Below are 20,426 nucleotides of genomic sequence, written 5' to 3'. Positions count from 1 at the left end.
AAGAGCCCCTTAATATTGCATTGTCATCCAATTCACATATTCGTATGTACTTATGCAAATTTTCAGCATCATCGTAACTCCCTTCGGCCGTGTTTTAATTTATCGCCACAAATTGCGAATTTCCCACTTTTCGAACTTATATCGTAATGTACCTACTGCAAGTGCGAATAAAACATTGTGTGTAACAACTTCGCTAAGCGCATCGTGTTTCTGTTCACTCTCGTTAACAATTTTGTTCATACCTCCCTTATTGCACAATGTAGGTACTAGGTACTATAAGAGTTGTCGTGTCAATAAAACAGCAAAGAAAATGTTAAAATATTCATATAATTAAAGTTAGCTAACTATAGTTAATAGTATGTACATCAGGATAAATACAGTATAGTAATATTATGCAAGGCAAGTTCATTATAAAATAAATAATATTCAATCTAAAAATATAGACACGTTAGATACATTTACACGTAAGGTTCAAAATATTTAATAGCAGTAGTCATAGGTTTTTCGTTGATTTTATTCGTTGTCGCTGGGTTTTTTACTCTCATTTTGATGTCTTTTGGCTTGAGCACGTTTTTATGATTGGCACTCGGGGGCCTCACGCCGACGAACTGCTTGTTGGTCGCAATACTCTTGCTGCTAAGACCCGACGTCTCCAAGAAAATATCAAAGGTACCTTTCGTCTTTGCCACCTCCGCTTTCGCCACTATCATTCTCGGCTCACACTTCACAGTGTTGTAGGATCCACTGTTGCTGCCAGACGAATTGCTCGATTCTATATCAGAATTCCTGACCGATTCAGTCTCTAAATTTTCTATGTTCGACAAAAGATCGGGCTTATTCGATAACTTGGCGTTTTTTTGCTTGTTTAAATTTTCTCCTTCGAGAAATGTATCGATTTTGTCCTTGCCATCATTTTCAGGTACTGGTAAAATATGTTCAGTGACGACGTCGGACATGGAACCGTCACTGCTGCCAGAGCTGATACGGTATTCCTCTGCCACGATGCTGCCTAACTCGTCATCTATTTTAAATTCTTCAAAATTTTGGGACAAATCAAACTTGTCGATGTCATCGAAGTACTCTGCCTTGTGTAGTTCCGCTTTTTCGGGGCCGCGATTGAATTGGTGATCCAACTCGGTGAGGTTGATGTGTTTGCCGCCGCTTTTCCCTCCCTTATTTATCTCAGACAGGATAGAGGACACCGTATTACCCATTTGGATAGAAGCGCGGGGGTCCACTTTCGGTTGCATAGGATGCATGTTAAAGTTGGGTAAGTAACTGTCTTGCGGGAAATTAGTTTCTTCTTGTTTTTCATCTTCGTCGGGAATGATGATCTCGGTGACTTGCGGTAGTTTGGGTATGTCTTTATCGCTTATTTTGTTCTGGATGCGAGGTAGCGACACCACCTTAGCCACGCTGTTGTTCCGCTGACTCACGTGCACGGGGTACTGCTCATTGTGAATCTCGACCGTTGGCTGTGAGAGTAGCAACTCCCTTTTGCCATTGCTGACTACTGGAACATTTATCTCTGAAATGGAACAGTAGTCGGGTTCTACGTTAACTGTTGCTACTTGGCCCACTCTCCTCTTAACTTCTGCAACCCGTTGGTTAGCCGCAACGGCTTCAGAGTCTGACGGTTCTGTTTTCTCGGCTTTAAATTTGGCCGACAGGTTCTTTGGTTTCGGCGGTAGGGCGGGGGGAGTTCGCGGCACTTTTCTCTTGTTGAAAATCTTCATCGAGCCCAATTCGGCATCCTTCTTCTCAGTGTTACGTTCTATGTTAGCAGCTAGATTCTTAACTATAGAGCCTCTAATGTTTGGCACGGGGACTTTCGCGGCAGTCGTACGCGGCAGCGGCACGACCCGTTCGGCAGCCTTAGTGACTATCGGTTCGTATTCATTGCTATAGATACTTTGTATCTCGTACTGAAATCCCTGCGCGGTGTTGGGGACCTCGTAGCTGTGCTCAGACGCCGTCTCCAGGCTGAACTTTACGATTTTGTTCGCTCTCTTCTCTGATCGTGGCAAAGTGTGATTGTTTGCTCGCACTTTGTCTTCATACGAAATGCTATTGAGCGTGGAAAATTGGACCCGTTTCGTCGAAGATTTAGGACTTGGAGCTTCGCTGGACTTGGAGTTGTCGTTGCTGCTGTCATCCAGAGAGTTTTGGAGTAAAATTTGATTGACGCACTCGAGCACGGGGTTGTTCTTGTATATTTCGTTGGTCGGGCTGTCGTCTGCGTCGCTCGTGCTGGCGTACCAGTTGTCGTTGAGGTCGTTGGGGTTAGTTTTAGTCAAAGTAGATTGTAGGTTATTGTTCTTATCATCGAATCTGTTATTGAATCGGTCGTTGTCCTGTATCATGTTTTTGCATAGCACTTCATTTTTAGCTGATATGACTTCGGCGTTGAGAATACCACTGTTGAAGCCGGCCACGAGCAAGTCGTCGGCAGATTTGGACTTGTTATTATTGAGTACCCCCCGCTGCTCCATACAGTCAGTGTCTTGCTCGGGGTCGCTGACGTTGCAGTACCATGGTTTCTCATTTCCCTCTTCATTGAGAACGTTGTTTAAGAATACTTGTCTGTTTGCCTTAATTTCATCGGACGCCTGTCTTTTTATTCCGTGCAGTCTTTCCATTTTTGTAGAATAAGTTTTCTCTGATTCACTGGCATTATCTATATCTTTCTTAGCTTCACCGATAAGTTGATCGATTTTCATAGACGCCCTCCTTATGTCTTTTGCAATTTGATTGGCTGTTAAGTCGTTTTCGTTGTTGACTTGATAGCTCATGCCGACACATTCTTCGGCGCTACTGCTATTGGCTTGGTTGTAACCCTTTTGCGAGTTATCGTAATACTTGTTACTCTTTCTCCCAGAGTATTTCCTTGACCGTCTGAAAACGTCTCGCCTGACAAAAGCTTGCTTGTTTTTAATAAAAGTTCCTTTGCTGCCTGTGCTGGCGTTGTTGCCTTCTTCGCTCGAACTGCTATTGCCATACGTGACATCGTTTTTAGGTAACTGGAAGCTTTTACTCAATCTAGTGTTCTTCTGGAATACAGGTGGCGAATTTCGTTCGCGGTAACTCGAACTTCTGACAAAGTTGTTTTGGAACCTAGAGTCAGTGCTCTCCAGGCTTTGGAATTCTGGGTCAGTCTCGATATTTGTTTGCTCGCTCGTGAAGCCTAGAAGCTGTTGGCAGTTGCTGCAAAATCCCTTTCGAGCTTTGAGTTTGACGATTTCCTCTTGCTGGGACTTGATGATTTTCTCTTTCTGGTGAAGAGCTATGTGCACTTGTTTCTGTTCTCTGGTGAGCCGGGACTCTAGGAGGACTAGGGAGCGGAGCACGAGGGCGAGCTGGTCCTGGCGGAGGCGGCGCTCCTGGTTGGCGCGCTTGTCGCGGGCGGCGAGTGCTTGGCCGGCTTCGACGAGCTGGTGCCGCTGCTTGAGGACGGACTCAGACTGCTGCTGCAGGGCGCTTCGGACTGCGTCCAGCTCGCGTCGCAGTTCCATCGCTTCGGAACTGCTGTCCATCTGGAAACAAGGAGAAAACTTATGTTATTCTGATGTAGTGTACCTAACTGAAATTTGTACGTTACATGGATCGACCACATAAGACCTTGAGGCGTGGCGATATTTTACAACATAAACATAGTGTCAACTTGTTTTGAGCAGCATTGTAAAATCGTAAAGGATCGGCCCCTTTATGTTTTTCAGTTAACTTTAAGAGATCGATTGTTCCAGATTAGAAGTAGTTACCACGAACATCGTTTAGTGGAGTCGCAGCGAAACAGCCAAGAGTGAAATTGAGAACCCCCTACCTACTTTACTACGATGTTGATAAAATCGCGAATACTCTTACGTCACGAACATGCATATTTCCCCAATATCGTGATATAAGATTTACGTCAATAGCAGAACTTCAAAATTATTATTATGATTATGACTTATACGTTATCTTTAATTACTTAGCATGCAAGATTTATTCGATGACTGATGCGTTCAAGGGCATCTCCTATGTGGACGAATCAAAATAAAATGAATTTTTATATCACTTTAAAAAATTGTTTACTTTTTCTTCCATTTCTATTAATTCTCTTAAACGGATTTACGTCAACTACGTCACGGTCGATCGCACTACGTCAAATGCACGTAATGACGTAAGCAAATTACCGCAAATGACACAACATCGGATCAAGATCGACATTTAGCTAGCTAGCATTTCAACAGGTCGCGTGAACAAAATGTCAAGTACGTACGATTCTTTTGTACGAGGAAATAATTGCAATTCCTATGCTTAAATCTGATAATCATTCTTACTGCAATAGGGTAAATCGATTTTGATTGGCACTCTAATAAATGTTAGCTGTGGCACAGAATAAATAATAGTACTAGGCACAGAAGACTCACTCTCTAACAAAACGCGTCTGTCACGATCAGCACAGATATGGCCGCTAGGTGGCGATAGCGCCACGCGCGGCTTATGGCAAACCCCAAAATTGGGGCCGAACGGATGTACTTTTAGCTACCTGTAGCAAAGCGACTAAATCGCGGAGTGACACACGCCTGGCTGTGGCCGCTGTGGGCTACCGCTTCTTTGGAGCAATTAAAACCTCCGTAATATGTGTAGCTCTGAAAAGGAACCTCAGTGCACTAAGCCTGAGACACCAGTGTCTCATTTCCCTGAAAATTACATAGATGTCTAGCGCGAATCTCTGAATGCTCACCATTGAAAGAGATCCATTCCTGGTACGTCGACAAAATCCTTCCATCAACATATTAATATATTTCCTCAATAACCACTTGACTGTTTACTATACTGTCTAACACTAAACCTCAAGCCTTCCAAATGTAAGCATGTTTTGGCCCGTTCGTCACTAATAACATCCCTATACACACAAAAAGGCTTGTTTTCATATTAGAATCAAGTCGTATGCGACTATTTATGTACTGAGCGTTCTACAAGATAATGAAAGTCCAATGTCCAACCAATATATGCCGGCGGTCAAAGAGTATCGTAAAAATCGTCAGCGGAAATATAGAGTGCTGATAAGACAAGATCACTTTAGCAAGTCCGTGTCAAACGAGCGACCTTGAAATGTGGAGGACAAATGTGAGTAGGGTATGCCAAGAATGCTTTAATTAAATCATAGTCACGGTCCTGCCGGCAGACAGACGTTGTCGGTCTCAGTGTCTGCTGAGTGGCAAAATAATACAGGAAGGCATTAAAGGTACAGTCGCCATACATAATATATCGGAGCGGCCAAGATGCTCACAAATATCTGAACAAGCACTCTAACGCCTTGACAACAGAGGCGTGCTCAGGTATTTGTGCGCACCTTGGCCGCTCCGATATATCTGATGGCGACTGTACCATTCCTGAGGTTTTTAGACTTTTAGAACGTCCCATTTAGTTCCAGGATATGCACGGTCATTATTTTAATACGATTGCGTAATGCGTGACTGATCAATTTCGCATTGTTGATGTTTATTGCTGTGCTCCATAAATATAAAAGGTTAACGTTATGATTTATGAATTACTTATGAGAAACAAACAAGAGTACCGTAAAATCAGGTAACTAATGTAACTATAGTTCTATAATACAACTATATGGTCCAGTTTTTAACGTTGATTATCAACGACCCTGTCTGATTTGTACTCGTTATATTTATTTTGTTGCTTATATTTACAAACACTAATACTCCTAGCTGACCTTATTAGCTATTACAAAATGCATAAGGTCCACCGATGTTCAGTTAACAGTGTGGGGTGTGGACGATGGTACTGATGCTTTTTAGGGTTCCGTACCCAAAGGGTAAAACGGGACCCTATTACTAAGACTCCGCTGTCCGTCCGTCCGTCCGTCCGAACTAAAGTAAAATATCGTTAAATCTGCCCAATAAAATTGTCATTTCATTAGGTCAAAAACGTCCGAGAAAAGTATTTTCCGTGGCCAATATACAGGGTGGAAAGGCACGACGATCCTTCCCGGAAGTATTAGGTCGTTTAAGTGATACAGAGACTATTGGTAATGGTAAGAATCGTTAATTGAGTAAAAAATAAAAATTGCAAAAATACTACTTTTTAACTGTGGTGATAACCCTATAGCATGTGCACATGACGGCTAGATTAAGGATCTCCGTCGGGAAAGCTCGGGACTTTACACTTTTTTCCGATCGTTGACAGTATCGCAATGATGTATGAATGACGCATAAATGTCAAATAAATCAAATGCATGCAAAAATATTACAAACAATTTTATTACTTTCTTAGATAATTACTTTTTTCCAATATTTAATACTATCTTCTTTTCACATACGGTGTTCAAATGTACCTCCGTGTATTACAACGCCGCCGCAGCCCGTACCCGAGTATGTCGATGCACATGCGATATAGTGTATGCTCTTCGTCATTTATCCTCCGCAGAAAGCACCAATTAGCCTTTGTCTCATTTCGTCCGCAGTTTCACATTCCGTTTGGTTTGGTACACCATATCTTTTACACTGCCCCACAAATTTAAATAGCCACGAGCATCTAACATTTTTATTTGAAGAATATGACATTCAATAAGTATAGTTCAATGAAAATTTAATTTCAAACATCAGACGTCTTGTCTATTTCCTACCACGCAAGAAGGTTTGTTAGTTTGGTATTGAAGAAGTATTTATTCTTGATTTATTCTTAGTATTTCATTTTTGCAAGTTCATTTGGTGCAACTAACACAACCTACTTGTTATTTTTAATTATTTTAGATAGTTTCCAATTATTCGAAAATAATTTTGTGAAACGTGTTAAGAAACTAAAACCTTTTTATCAGTCAAGGAAACCAGAGATATTTATAAGACGATTGCGTACTTTTGAGTGGTTGTCAATGTCACCATTTGAACTGTCGTTGTAAACAATGTTGTGGTTAGTATTATTAATATTAAGGAATAACATAACTATTTCATTCAAGTATTGAACAAGTGGAACCACTAAGAAAGCGAAAATCCTGCAATGATTCTTACCGTGCTGTAAGCAGACCTAAAAATGGTTAGATGGCAACAAATTAGCATAATTTCCTGTCGAATACTGATTGTTTACAAGTAAGTTCATTGACCCTGTCACCTGTTAGGGTTAGAACAAAGTAGTTTTTTGCGTGGATGTTTAAAAGGTCATAATTTAGAAACGGTTGCCCATATTAACATAGTTTCTATGGAGAAAATATAGAGCTTAGGCTAAACTATCTCCCATTTCCAGAAAGGATCGTCGTGCCTTTCCACCCTGTATAAAATTAACGATATGGGACATTTTACTGTCTTTGATCATACAGGTTTAAAGAAGTAGAAGGTCCATTTATAGTGTAGTAAATGAAGCAAGTTGTTGTATACATAGAAACCCATGCATTAATTTCTCAGTCGATGAAATTTTGCTTGGTTATTGTATAGTATGAGCCGAAACTAACATATAAATATCAAAAAAGAAAACACTCCTAAGTTGGGTATTTATACGTAAAAATACAAATCTGTTTATATATTGAACCGAGTAATTCCTCCGTCCAAAATAATTTTACCAAATAAGTTATTTGTATCAGTATGTGATACTAGAAAAAAATCTAAAACTTTTGTCAAACATGAGAATATTTTTTTTATGATAATTCCTTTTTTGACGCTCATTTTCATCGGAAAATTGCTCTGCCATATTTTCCTTCTTATATGATCTTAGAATACAATTTGGCGTAGTGGGTAAGAAAATCCAAAAAAAATGCATACCCAAGTTTATGTATTTTAGAGCTATTAAAAACTGAGAGTGGAAAATTTCTCAGCCTGATTTCTTTTTAAATATATACTAAGTAGTCACGTATATACTTAAATCCAAAATATCCAAAAGAAATATCATCCCTTGTACACGAGGAATTACTGCGGGGTCCATTACCTTTATTTACTACACTATTATTTTATGACGTGCACGGGAAAGACGCATAACCTAACAAAAACCAAAAACTTATTGACGCACTGAAAACGGTTATTTTAGTGTCGGGGGTATAAAAAGAGAGATTAAGCAGTTAGCAGTATTTTCGGATTCTGATGGCAAACAGAAAATTTTCAGGGCTCACTGATAAAACAGAAACGTTAGTAGGCGCGTCACGTATGTATGTAAATATTTAACTAATGTAGGTAACCCACATAGTACCACTAAAAGTGATCGATTGGACGAATATCATTATGCAAAGCCTTAGGCATTGTTGTGGTGTATGAGTCAAGACAATTCGGACTTGTCCAGACTTGCATAAGAAAATGCAAAACACCATGATGAAATTATCGCAATTAAAGTACAGGAAATTAGACCTTAAGTTGATGGAAATAGCGTCGTGCATTGAAACGTCTGCATCATCATTAGAATATTATCAACCTCATTAATACTATGAAGTATTTGAACAAATTAAATTATTAATTCGTTTTTATCAAGTAGAAACACTACTATATAAATTATAAACTGAAATAAAACTGAAATAATGTCATATACTAAGAAAAAGTGACCAAGGCCTCCAGTGCCCCAGGCTGGAATCGAACCAGCGTCCTCTGCTATCGCGGCAGGTGCCTGAACCACTCGGCCACCGGGCCACAGCGACATTAGTCAAATTTTCCAAGTATATGCATTAGTCAAAAGTAGTTATGCGTTAGTTGTTTTCTTAGTATATGACATTTATTTCAGTTTATAACCTCATTAATGTCTGACAGTCGAGATGCAACTTTATTTCTAACTCAGTAAGTTGAACTCGCTACAGTTTCTTTCGGATAGTTTACCAATAATATGTATCAAGATGGCGGGACGACTTCGGTGCTTTTTGCTGCGACTGGCGGTGGAAGCACATGCACCAAACCGTGATGAGCGGGGGAACAAAGGGAAGTTCTTTGCTCAACAGTGGGACACAAAATAGGCTATTAAGAGCCAACGGGAGTGGTCATTTCTCCATACAAACGTACTCCTCGTTTTCCTCCGTGGTTTTTGAAGCTAGAGCAATGATTTTTTCAACACAGATTAATATTGTCAATATCTGTGTCGGACCGTTTTACTTTTTTTGATATTTTTGTTTTTTAAGGCGCTCGAGCCCTTCAAAAATGGCCAAAATGGCCTAATTGACTATGCCGCAATGAGAGGCGTGGCATTCAAAATTGATATCAATTAGCCAAAAAAGCAAAACGGTCCGACACAGATAATTTCATAATCATTTAGATTTCCAAATTTGGTTACGATTGGTTAAGTTTTGGAGGAGGAAACAGAGGAGTACGAAACCTCGATTTTTGAGATTTTTACGCAGGATTTTTCGCCTTGTCCTTATCGCACTACTTTTAGGTGCCGCTTCCGTTAGCGAGACGGGTATATATACCTAAAATATTTAAAACTCAGCTCCTGTTTCGTCTTAAAAAATGTACCTATCAACGGACGGTGTAGGCTTTTAGGGTGAGAGGCTATTTGTTTACGTGTGCATGCAAAATATTCCTCCATCTAACTTGTGCACCGCATAGTACCTATATTAATAATTAGATTTCACCGCAATAGCACTACGGTGCGATTTGATACGCATCGACCTTCGTGATGCATTCGCTTGCGGCTAGGGTATTCCGTAATCGGAACTTCAGGCTAACATAAAGTAGGGTATGTATAATACGTAAGTAGGTGTAACATCACAAAGGAATGTAAGAACTGTAACGAGGGATCGCCTGCAAAGTATTCTGGTTGATACCTACATAGCGGCCGAGCCAGCAGAGTAAAAAAACTTAGTATCGCTATAAGCGCTAGCTTCAAGTACTTTGTCGTGTGCCAGTAGAGAAATGTATATTTAGGGCTCTATATACATTAGGTTCTTATCAAAAGCAGCAGTAAGCACAGCCCCGCCACATTTAATGTGAATGTCACTGCGGAAGTAAGTTCGTCGACCCGAGATACGCGTACAAAGTGATAGTACGCCAAGACATAAATGAATAGGTACCTATGTATATGAGGATGTTGTTCCTTTTGTATTTGGCTGTCCACAATCGACCTTAAGCCAAACGAGCAAGGTTGGATTTAGAAGAAGTCGCATGTAATAAGTTCAATTACATTGCGTTAATTTACATTCAATAATCGGATGCCCAAGTTAGGCCTTGAAACTTGGCCAGTTACGAGTATTCTTCCATAGGTGGCATCCTAAAGAAATAGAACATTACATCCGTACTTATGAAATATCTTGCTTATGTGGTCCATGATATCGGGACCACATTTCGTGGCTTATATGTTATGTTACGTGTTGTTTTCTTCTTTTATTTTGCCTCGAATAAACGCTCTCTATTCTCTATATTGCCATAAGTGTCTACACTTACTTTTTAGGACAGGCAAAAAGGGGAGCATCCGCTCGGTGTACCTACTCGTTACATTTCATTAAAGTGTCAAAAGGGCCTCTACGTGTTGGCTTCAGCTCCGCGCACGCCTCCCAAAGGTCCGGAACACCATTGTTCCGTGATGGGAAAGACATACGCTAACATCAAGCAAGACTATAGTAGATTGTTAACCAAGGGATGAAAGGCACTCATTTCTGTTGAGGTAGTTTGGCACTCGAACCCAGTGAGAGCCCCAATAGTCCGAGGCTGAAATGATGCCTTTCACCCGAGTTAAACACTCTACTTTTCATTTCGAATACGAGGAAAGTAAAAAGCATGTGTTTTTTTTAAACATACTAAATACCTATAGTATGTTTTGAGGGTACTTTCAATTAACAATTTAGGCAAAAGTATCGTTTTTTATGGGATGGGGAGTCAAATATCAGAATGGAAATTGTATAACAAATCCATTTATACCCAAATTTCAATTGCGTATCGTAAAAAAAATCGTACTTGGAACCTAAAATGCTCTAGTGCAGAAACGTATCATTTTCTGCACACCTTTTAGAACAACAATGACCCTCTTTCAGAGCATGAGAAATCAAAAATATATTACATCATATATAGCTGAAAAAGAAATAAACTTTCACTACTTACATATTATGTTAGGACCATATCTCAAATCTATTAAGCATCATTAGCCACCAGATGCCATACTTTTGGAGTAAAAGAAAGTGAACACAAAGGTCGAAACACTACCGTTCTGTTACAAACGTCTTAACTCGTATGAGACTTGGCGTGTTTACGTCTTTTTTAGTCAACACCTACACTTATAACCAACACAACCGTTTAAGCGTATACAAAAACTTAGTTACACAAACAGACCCACGCTTATTGTAAAATCGAAAGTGATTTTCTAATCGTTAGGTATTTTTATCACCCGCCATATCTATCTTTGTTCGTGGTATACCTACTGGTGGGTTCGTCAGTCGTCTGTCTAACCAAACATCAACATTCTTGAATAGAATGACTGTTTTATTGTTTTCATAATGTGTTTACTAACATAATTATGGCTCACAATTAGTAAAAGGAATGACAATGGAATTTTAATACAATTTCGCAATTAATGTGTAGAATAATAGATACGATGATAGCACAATAGCCATTTCACTAGCCTCGTGAGACTTAAGTACTACATATTCGTTTCTGATTCAGACGCTTACGTACTTGCTCGGTTGTTTGAAATAGTTTTTAAAACGATAATAATTATGTATATTTAGTATCGTTGATCTAATTGTCTTGAACTTCTTTTCTTTGCTTCAGATTTTTTTTAGATTCATATATTAGGATTACAATTTGTAGCCTAAAGGGGATCAACATTTTAATAAAACAATCTGTAACCATGTTCGAATGGTTACGTATCTACATAATTTCCCACTGACATCATTTATTGGCTGGTCCACCACCACCAGAAACGTGTATTAAAGTACTAATATTAATATAAACTTTGGCGATACCAGGTGCTGGGTCTTAGTTAGCGAAGTATTATTAACAACTGTAGGATATACGGCGATGACGAAATTGACGAATCCTCTCTTTGACCACAAGAAGCAAGTAACTTGACTGCAACCTAATGACATTCTGCTAGTAATGATTCCGGTCACTATGTCGTGAGAATGACAGTGGTCAAAGTAGACACCGTACGATTTCAAACCGTATTGTAATGCCAAAAGACTTATTTCTGTGCAAAGGTGTATAATTTAAAAGGTGACAAATCGCTAGAATTTAAAGACAATTAATTATATTTAACACCTTTATTGTTGAGAATATTGTTTAGTTATGATTGGTATGGAAAATAAGCCAAGTGGGTCCGTATTAGGATGGGGAAGTCTGTATTAACTAATAAATATTAAGGAAAATCCAAGAACTTACCTAATCGTAAATCTGTCGTAGCTAGGTATTTGTTCTAGGAAACTATGGCATGGTTTGGGCATATGTACCTACTTGTATCTACGTTACGAAATTAGGTTTTTATATTATTAATTTTATTTATCTCTAGACGGCGATGGAGTACACCATAAACAATATGTAGTTTCTTATCTCGCTGAATATTCAACGCCGGCTCTGGCGGAGCGTGCGATACTTTGCACATTACTCGTGTACAGTCAGCAGCAGAAGTTGCTAAGCGGGCGAGGTGTTCAAAATGATCTTGACGCGACTTTATTGTTAAGAGAATAAGAGCGTGTCAAGGTAATTTTGAGCACCTCGCCTGCTTAGCAACTTCTGCTGCTAACTGTACAGTCCGGCATAGTTGCTAAATATAAAGCCAGATACATACTACATATTAAAATTCTGTTTGGTAATAAGATTGTACAGTCAGCATTAAAAGTATCGGATCAGACTACGCGTCAAAAGTATATCTAAACTAAAATCGGCGCACTAACAAACTTCGTGACTCTGGTTTCAAAGTAGTGATCCAAAAGACTCGAGCCCTGTTAGCTTTTTTTTAGGGCTCGCCTCATCTCTTGGCGCCCAAAAGGCTAAAAGCCTATTTTACTAATGAAATGAAAAAGGCTTTTAGCCTTTTAGGCGTCAAGAAAATAGGCAAGCCCTAAAAAAAGGCTCACAGGGCTCGAGTCTTTTGGATCACTATTTTAAAGGAATGTGTTGTCCGAAATATAAACTTTTCGTTCACAAGATTTGAAGAAATGTTTTAAGGGACCCACTGATTAACAGTCCGCCGGACGGTATCGGCCTGTCAGTTAAAACAAATTTTTGACAGTTCCGAACAACTGACAGGCCGATACCGTCCGGCGGACTGTTAATCAGTGGGCCCCTTTAATTACCTGAGAATTGATATAAGCAAAAGTTAGTAAAAGTTATTCCGTAATTAGTTCATAATAGGTTTGATTCCAAAACTATGGTTTGATGTGTTTATGATATAGACTTATTATGAAGTAACCAACGAATGAAGAGATAACCTCTTCTTCGGCAGTGGGGTAAACATCACAAATCTTCCTTTTGGCTTTATAGCAGTGGTGGGCAAAGTACGGCCCGTGGGCCAGGTGCAGCCCGCGAAAGGATTTATCTGGCCCGCCGCCGGACATTAAAAAAAATGTATCATATGGCCAGCAATATAATAAAAATACATTTTTGCTGTAAATCTGGCCCTCCCCTGAAATTCCTTCAAGTTTTAGCCCGTCATGAAGAAAGTTTGCCCACTACTGCTTTATAGGAATTCTAAAATATCGCTAACTAATATTTATATTTATGTAAATGTGTACCTGGGGCCAATTACTCGAATGGTATTAGACTAATGTCATTAGTGTGTTGCCATGGTAACCCATACGATTTGACAGTTCGTGGACTAATAATATTAGTCTAAATAGCGTTCGAGAAATAGGCCCCTGGGCTGTCCATTGCGTTTTAAATGTTACGAGTTTCAAGACGCATTTTTAATTAAGTATGTAAATCTTACTTGTGTATGCCACAGTATACGTGTGGCATTTTCATTGTGCGCGAATAAGCAATTAAGCACTAAAAAAACTGTTTCTCACTTGGACGTACTCTAGCTGGCTCTACTATCATGCGCGAACGCAAGTAATGTAGCGTAGGGTTGCCACTTGTGACAGATCACTATCACTACACCTTATACTTAAAACAAAGTCCCCAGCCGCGTCTGTCTGTTTGTGTGTTTGTTCGCGATAAACTCAAAAACTACTGAACGGATTTTCATGCGGTTTTCACCTATTGAGAGTGAGAGTTTTCATCTATTGAGAGAGATTCTTGAGGAAGGTTTAGGTGTATAATTTGTTAACCCGTGCGAAACCGGGGCGGGTCGCTTGTATAATATATGTATGAGTAACTCTCAACCAACCACGGAATATATACAGACGAAACCCTCGGTAGGTACATTTTTGACTTTAAATAACGGTCCATATGATTGACACCTATCTAATAAAACCAAAAGGATACATAGCACTGAAAGTTATCCCTTCTCCATAACTATACCTCGCCCAAACCTTGAATTACACAATTTTCCGCTATTCAAAAAATCAAGAAATTCGTGTCACGTAATTTATGGACGATCCCTTAAAACTAAAACTTAAATGTTCTGTGCGGGCGATGGGATATGCTTGTGTCGTCCTTTTTTGTTCTCAGGAGCAGACATCAAATATTGACATTGACAGTGTAGGATTGGCCAGACCGCCATTTAAATAAAAGACAAAGAAATAAAATGTGAATCTTACTGTGGCGTGGCAACCCTGGCAGCGCGGAATGCGCAGACGCACGCGCGAAACCGGTCGCCGCGAAAGCGCTCAAGGTTGAGCTTTCTTCAATGAGCTTTTACGTTTTTTGCGCTAATTGAGAGCCTATTGGGCATGCGGCTGCCTACTCAGAAAATACTCCAGCCTAATAAGTCCCTGCATGTCTAGCATGTTTTGTGGCAACTGGCGCGACCCCACATGTCGCGCGTATATACAGTCATCAGCATCAATACTACTAGTACTAGCGTACAGAAAGGACACTTCCTACAAAACCGAAGTTTGACAGCGATTTACGGACGAATCATGCTATCCCTTTCGGCTTGTCAAAATTCAAGTGATTATCTATCTGTGGTGGTGCACGCAAAAGGACGTCAAGTGGTACCAACCCTAATAATTGCCCTAGCAATGCTGAGCCGAACGGAGCCGAGTTTGCCCGAAGTCTGGAGTGTCTCCCGCTGTCAATAGTAGCGGATGAAACAACGCTCCAAAAGTATTTGCCACCATGGAATACTTTTCTGAATAAAGTCACACTCTAATTGTTCTAGAGTCTGATGTGCGGAAAGAGAAGAGTCGTGGAATGTATGGGGCACAATAGTGGGGCACCGTTAGTGTTCTAAAGTATCTGTCACACTCTAATTGTTCTAGAGTCTGTGCGGAAAGAGAAGAGTCGTGGAGTGTATGGGGCACAATACATTCCACGACTCTTTCCGAACAGACTCTACATACATGGACTTTATTTATATCCCCTTGTCATGCTATTACAGAATGTTAGATACTTTTGACGCATAGCGCGTTAACCTCCCCAGCTTCAGTTATCTATCTTTTACTGTTGACACATTTCACACATTTTTCTGATGGATTTTGTAACGCTGCTATCACGGCACTCGTACTTAGATAAGTTATCTAGAATTCGTTAAGTTTATCTAAACAGATACTCAGAGATTGGATCAAGAGCGTCCAATAACCCGTGGAGAATAATGGATGTGATCAATAAGCGACAAGAAGAATTCACATTGTACAAAGCGAATAGGAAAATACGCGGATGTCCAAACTATAGAATAATAATTTGATCTCATTCGTTCTTCTTCTTCTTCCTCGCGTTATCCCGGCATTTTGCCACGGCTCATGGGAGCCTGGGGTCCGCTTGACAACTAATCCCATGATTTGACGTAGGCACTAGTTTTTATGAAAGCGACTGCCATCTGACCTTCCAACCCAGAGGGGAAACTAGGCCTTATTGGGATTAGTCCGGTTTCCTCACGATGTTTTCCTTCACCGAAAAGCGACTGGCAAATATCAAATGACATTTCGTACATAAGTTCCGAAAAACTCATTGGTACGCGACCTCCGGATTGAAAGTCGCACGCTCTTACCGCTAGGCCACCAGCGCTTTTTTTTGATCACAATTTGATCTCATTCGTTACTTTAACAAATTGAGTTTTGCTTTTAGCAGGTTTGGTACAAATACCAAAGTGAAACATATGACAGGAACCAGAAAGTATATTGAATTCGGTTTCTACACATCTTTAGGTCACTACCCATAAAATTCTTCAACATTGCCTACCAATCCTACCATGCTGAACATGGCTTAGCTTGAAATAATCAATCTCTACTATTAGTCTTTAATTCCTAATAATAGCCTTTCTCCCATTATTAGAAGTTACAGACACAGACAACTGGCATGGTAGGAGTTGAGCAAGTTTACGTTTTCTGCACCACCATTTTACTTTCAACAGACTTATTACGTTGACTTATTATCACAAACTGTTTTGATGTCCACATTTCGTGCCAAAGCGACATCCAACAGTCGTGTTGCATCACAATAAAGTACAATCATGTTAGTTCTCCCACGAGCTTTCACAGGGAAAATTTAAGTGGAAACCGGTATTTGGGTCGCGCTTGCTGATGTTTTTGTATGGCGAAAGGTAATTGTAGCTTGGTAAAAGAAAACAACAAAAACAAGTAACTTAAATGTAATCTTTAGCCCTCAGGGCGAAACGTTGATGGAAAGAAGCGTTTGGCAGGATCTTTACCTAGTAGTTAGGTACGTACTTAGCTTAGCGCTATTTCAGTTATGTACATTCAAATGTAAAAATATGGGTGCTTACAACTTACTCAAAAATATGTTCCATGGTTTTTAATTACTGACATAGAATATGGGACATATTATTGAGTATGATGAGTGCACCCATATTTTTACACTTGACTGTATACAACCAAGATATACATACAACACAGTGCCGGGACAACGCTAGGAATCTTAAGTGAGAATGATTTGTGATAATCTTAAGAAGTCATAATAAAATTAGGCTAATACCTTCAACTAGAACACTACCACATAACCATACCAACCATACATAAAATACATAATAAGTTAGAAGGTAGGACTTATTATAACAGCTTTGATATTGTTAAGAAATCCTATAAAAGATTGATGGATTATGCCCGTAATATACCTAATTATTCTACCGATTCAATCCATACCTCAAATTGTGAACCAATATGGAACACAAAGCCTTATTCAAGTCATTTGATCGACGGTACTACTTCGAGAATTACCTTATTGCAACGAACATTAACTGGACTACTCGTACAATCCCATTATTGTGTAAGAAACATTAGCCATGCTTTACATAAGTTTAATCCGAGTATTTGTTTGTTTGCCTGACTTTCAACCTTTATTCAAACGGAATTCCGCCTCAGTGTTTTTGTCGTGGATTATGACTCGAAATGATGGTACTTAATTACATAATTACCATTGGAGCTGTTGTATAAAATGATAAGCTGGTTATTTAAGATACAGAGAGAAATCTTTTGATATTTGATCTGGAACTTTGTGTGAGTCACTTGATACATAAAAAAAATAAATAATAAGATGGTTGAAGTAAAGTAAAGAACCTTGCACGTACCTCAAAGTTAGATTAAAAATCGTCGGGTGACAAGCAAAAGTCACTAACTAACATCATTGAAATTATTGGACAATAAACCGTGTTACAAGTGTAATAAAGTGCATTGTTACTTTAATTTTTTGAGAGTACTTATTGAGTTTTGCTTGTCACCCGACGAAATTTAAAAGACATCACTGCGCACTGCGGTTTATAAACGTAATGAAAGGCTAAACTATGGTTTTGATCCCAAAATTAAATATTATATTAGCCTAACTATGTCACGAGAATGCATGGACGTGTAAAATATTCTCAAGTGACGACACAGGCAATCTCTAGTTAAATATGATACCTATAATTTACTTACATACACGCGTGAATCCTGAAAACATTATTTTTGTTTTCTGAACAATCGTACCTACCAATAAAAGAGTCAAGAACGCCTGTTATTACTCATTAATGTTGCATGATCATTTCAAGTGGAAGAACTATTTGAGCCTCCCGGACCCTAGGGACAATCCATGCAGCGACCTCCCATACCACCGACTGGGAGTTTACTTACTCCCTTGACATTTTAGACCTCACCAAACCAATCAATATCGAATTACTATAGTTCGCAAAGCAACGTTCTATAACGTTCCACTTTGCGCCGTTGGTTGGAATGCCAATTAAATCCCTAACTAAAAACAAAAGGTCACCGGGCACGCGACGGAGCGTGGAACTAACGCTGCGGGCAGTTCGTTATTTAGTGTTGCCACGTGCCCTGTATTAGTGTTTGCAATGAGGGCTGAGTTAACCTTTAAATGCTGGTTGCACAGGGTAATAGAAATAAGTCGTTCTAAAAAAAATACACCTAACTGCGGTTAGGCGTCGCAACTGTCGCAAGCAACTTGAATATACCCTATGTCACTCCCACAATTGACAAAAATCTAACATTGCAATATGACAAACGTTATAGGCCGTGCTAAAGAATTAGCACAGAATAAATAATAGTACTAGGTACAGAAGACTCACTCTCTAACAAAACGCGTCTGTTACGATCAGGACAGATATGGCCGCTAGGTGGCGACAGCGCCACGCGCGGCTTATGGCTAGCCACCAAAATTGGTGTGGAACGGATATACTTTTAGCTACCTGTAGCAAAGCGACGAAATCGCGGAGTGAGCCACGCCTGGAATTAGATAGAGTCGGACCAAGCTATCTTTGCATTTCATTTGCAATGACAAAGTGTGCGATATCATCATTAATGTCGAATTTGACGTTTATAATAACAATCGCTCTCCTTGTTCTGTTCAAGTCGGTACAAATTTAGGTTAGAGTCTAAGCTTTAGACGAACTTTATACATACATTTAAGGATACTTGCCCCGTATTGCTGAGGTACATACCCGTATTTATAGGTTCCTAATAGTGCTTTTATTGTATTGGAGCATCTCTTTAACTCAGCCTTGTACTGAGACCACAGTGACGGCTAGCCGGAAAGGATTATATAGGTCCATACTCTCAAATCGATAGAATCGCTCCAAGAATTATAGTAATTTTATACTCGTAACATACTGTACTTGTCAACAGATTAAAACCTGAAAGCAATCCACAGTCCTAGGTGCAAGGTTCAAATTGCTACATCGCTAACACTGGAGCAACTTAATCGTTAATGTTACTGGTAGTAAGCACGTGCTCATGTTTTTGCCTCGAGTATGAGGGTGCTTTAATGTGGGAAATCGATTATTGTCTATGACTAAACGTAGAGGTAGAGTTGCATACATAATGATTAAGTTACCTACCTATCTGTTACTCTACACTAGATTAAAGACTCTAGACTCAAAATTGTACAAAGTCATTTATACAAATAAAATCAATCAAAGTCAAAATTGTACAAAGTAGAGTTAAACCATGCAACGCTTTGCCCTTTATTAAAGTTCTGTCATAGTTAAAATTCCGCTGCTGGCATGGGCTGTTTTCATTTCCATAAGCTAACTCTGCTCTGACTTTCCCAGCACCACATATTCCTATGAAAACATGACGTATAATAGCGCTGTGGCTGTGCTATTTAACAAACATATATTTTTATAACAGGTGTCACAGACAGTCCCCTATGCCGAATATGCATGGAGACAGAAGAAACAGCCTCTCACGTGGTGCTGGAATGCAGCGGACTGGCCCCATACAGGGCAAAACATCACTGATCCCCGAGAGACCTCCCCGAGGTCCTACTCAACATCCAAGGTTTGATACGATTCCTCGAGGAGTTGGACTGACAGGACTAGCCCCCCCTCCCCCCAACTGTCACGCAAAATAGGCGCCAGTCGTCGAGTTGCGGAAAATAGCCCGAACTACTACAATACAATAGCGCTGTGCACTAGTTGTCGCTGCAGAGTTAAGCTCAGACGGACTCTAGCACCAAACCTTCAGTATAGTGAATAGTCATCGCTATTCGACGCCAACGTATGAATCAATCCCCAAACGTCTAGGTTTTAATTGGACAGGGCTTGATTAGTGTGATTTTGCGATCTTGGGCAATTCCGCACGTCGACACATGTTACACAGTTTCGCAACGTCATGAATCTCAAGTGCGTGCGGCGTGCGCGCACCGTGAACGTGGCGCAAGCGGGGGTCTACTCGTATCTGTGCCGCGGAATAATTAACCCATGGAACAAGACCATGGTGAAACGATCACGGTGATATGGGCATTTGGTACGAATCACTGGTACCTAGTTGGAAGGAAAATTTGGGGACTATGCCTACAAAAACAATAAATATACGCGGTGTTATTTCAATACTGAGCACAGGCCTCCTCTAGCTGGGACTTGACAACCTTCGAATTTCTTCGCGGATGTATGCAAGTAATGCAGGTTTCTTTCCTTCGCCGAGAAGCTAGCAACTCATATAAGGGTAGAAAAAACACTGTATATACATGTAAATTATTACAGTGATA

General features: G+C 39.8%; 1 protein-coding gene across 1 annotated transcript in view; it reads right to left on the bottom strand.

Annotated features, from left to right (window-relative positions):
* Window positions 1–307: 307 nt before the first annotated feature.
* Window positions 308–20,426, bottom strand: part of LOC134804271 (uncharacterized) — a 68,392-nt gene continuing 48,273 nt past the window's right edge. Inside the window, exon 3 of the mRNA XM_063777256.1 lies at window positions 308–3,533. Within this exon, the coding sequence (XP_063633326.1) occupies window positions 459–3,533 (3,075 nt within the window). The 3' untranslated portion in view covers window positions 308–458. The remainder of the gene's footprint in view (window positions 3,534–20,426) is intronic.

This window comes from Cydia splendana, chromosome Z (assembly GCF_910591565.1).
Source record: "Cydia splendana chromosome Z, ilCydSple1.2, whole genome shotgun sequence".
NCBI classification, from domain to species: Eukaryota; Metazoa; Arthropoda; class Insecta; order Lepidoptera; family Tortricidae; genus Cydia; species Cydia splendana.
This window is presented reverse-complemented; position numbering and strand designations above follow the sequence as displayed.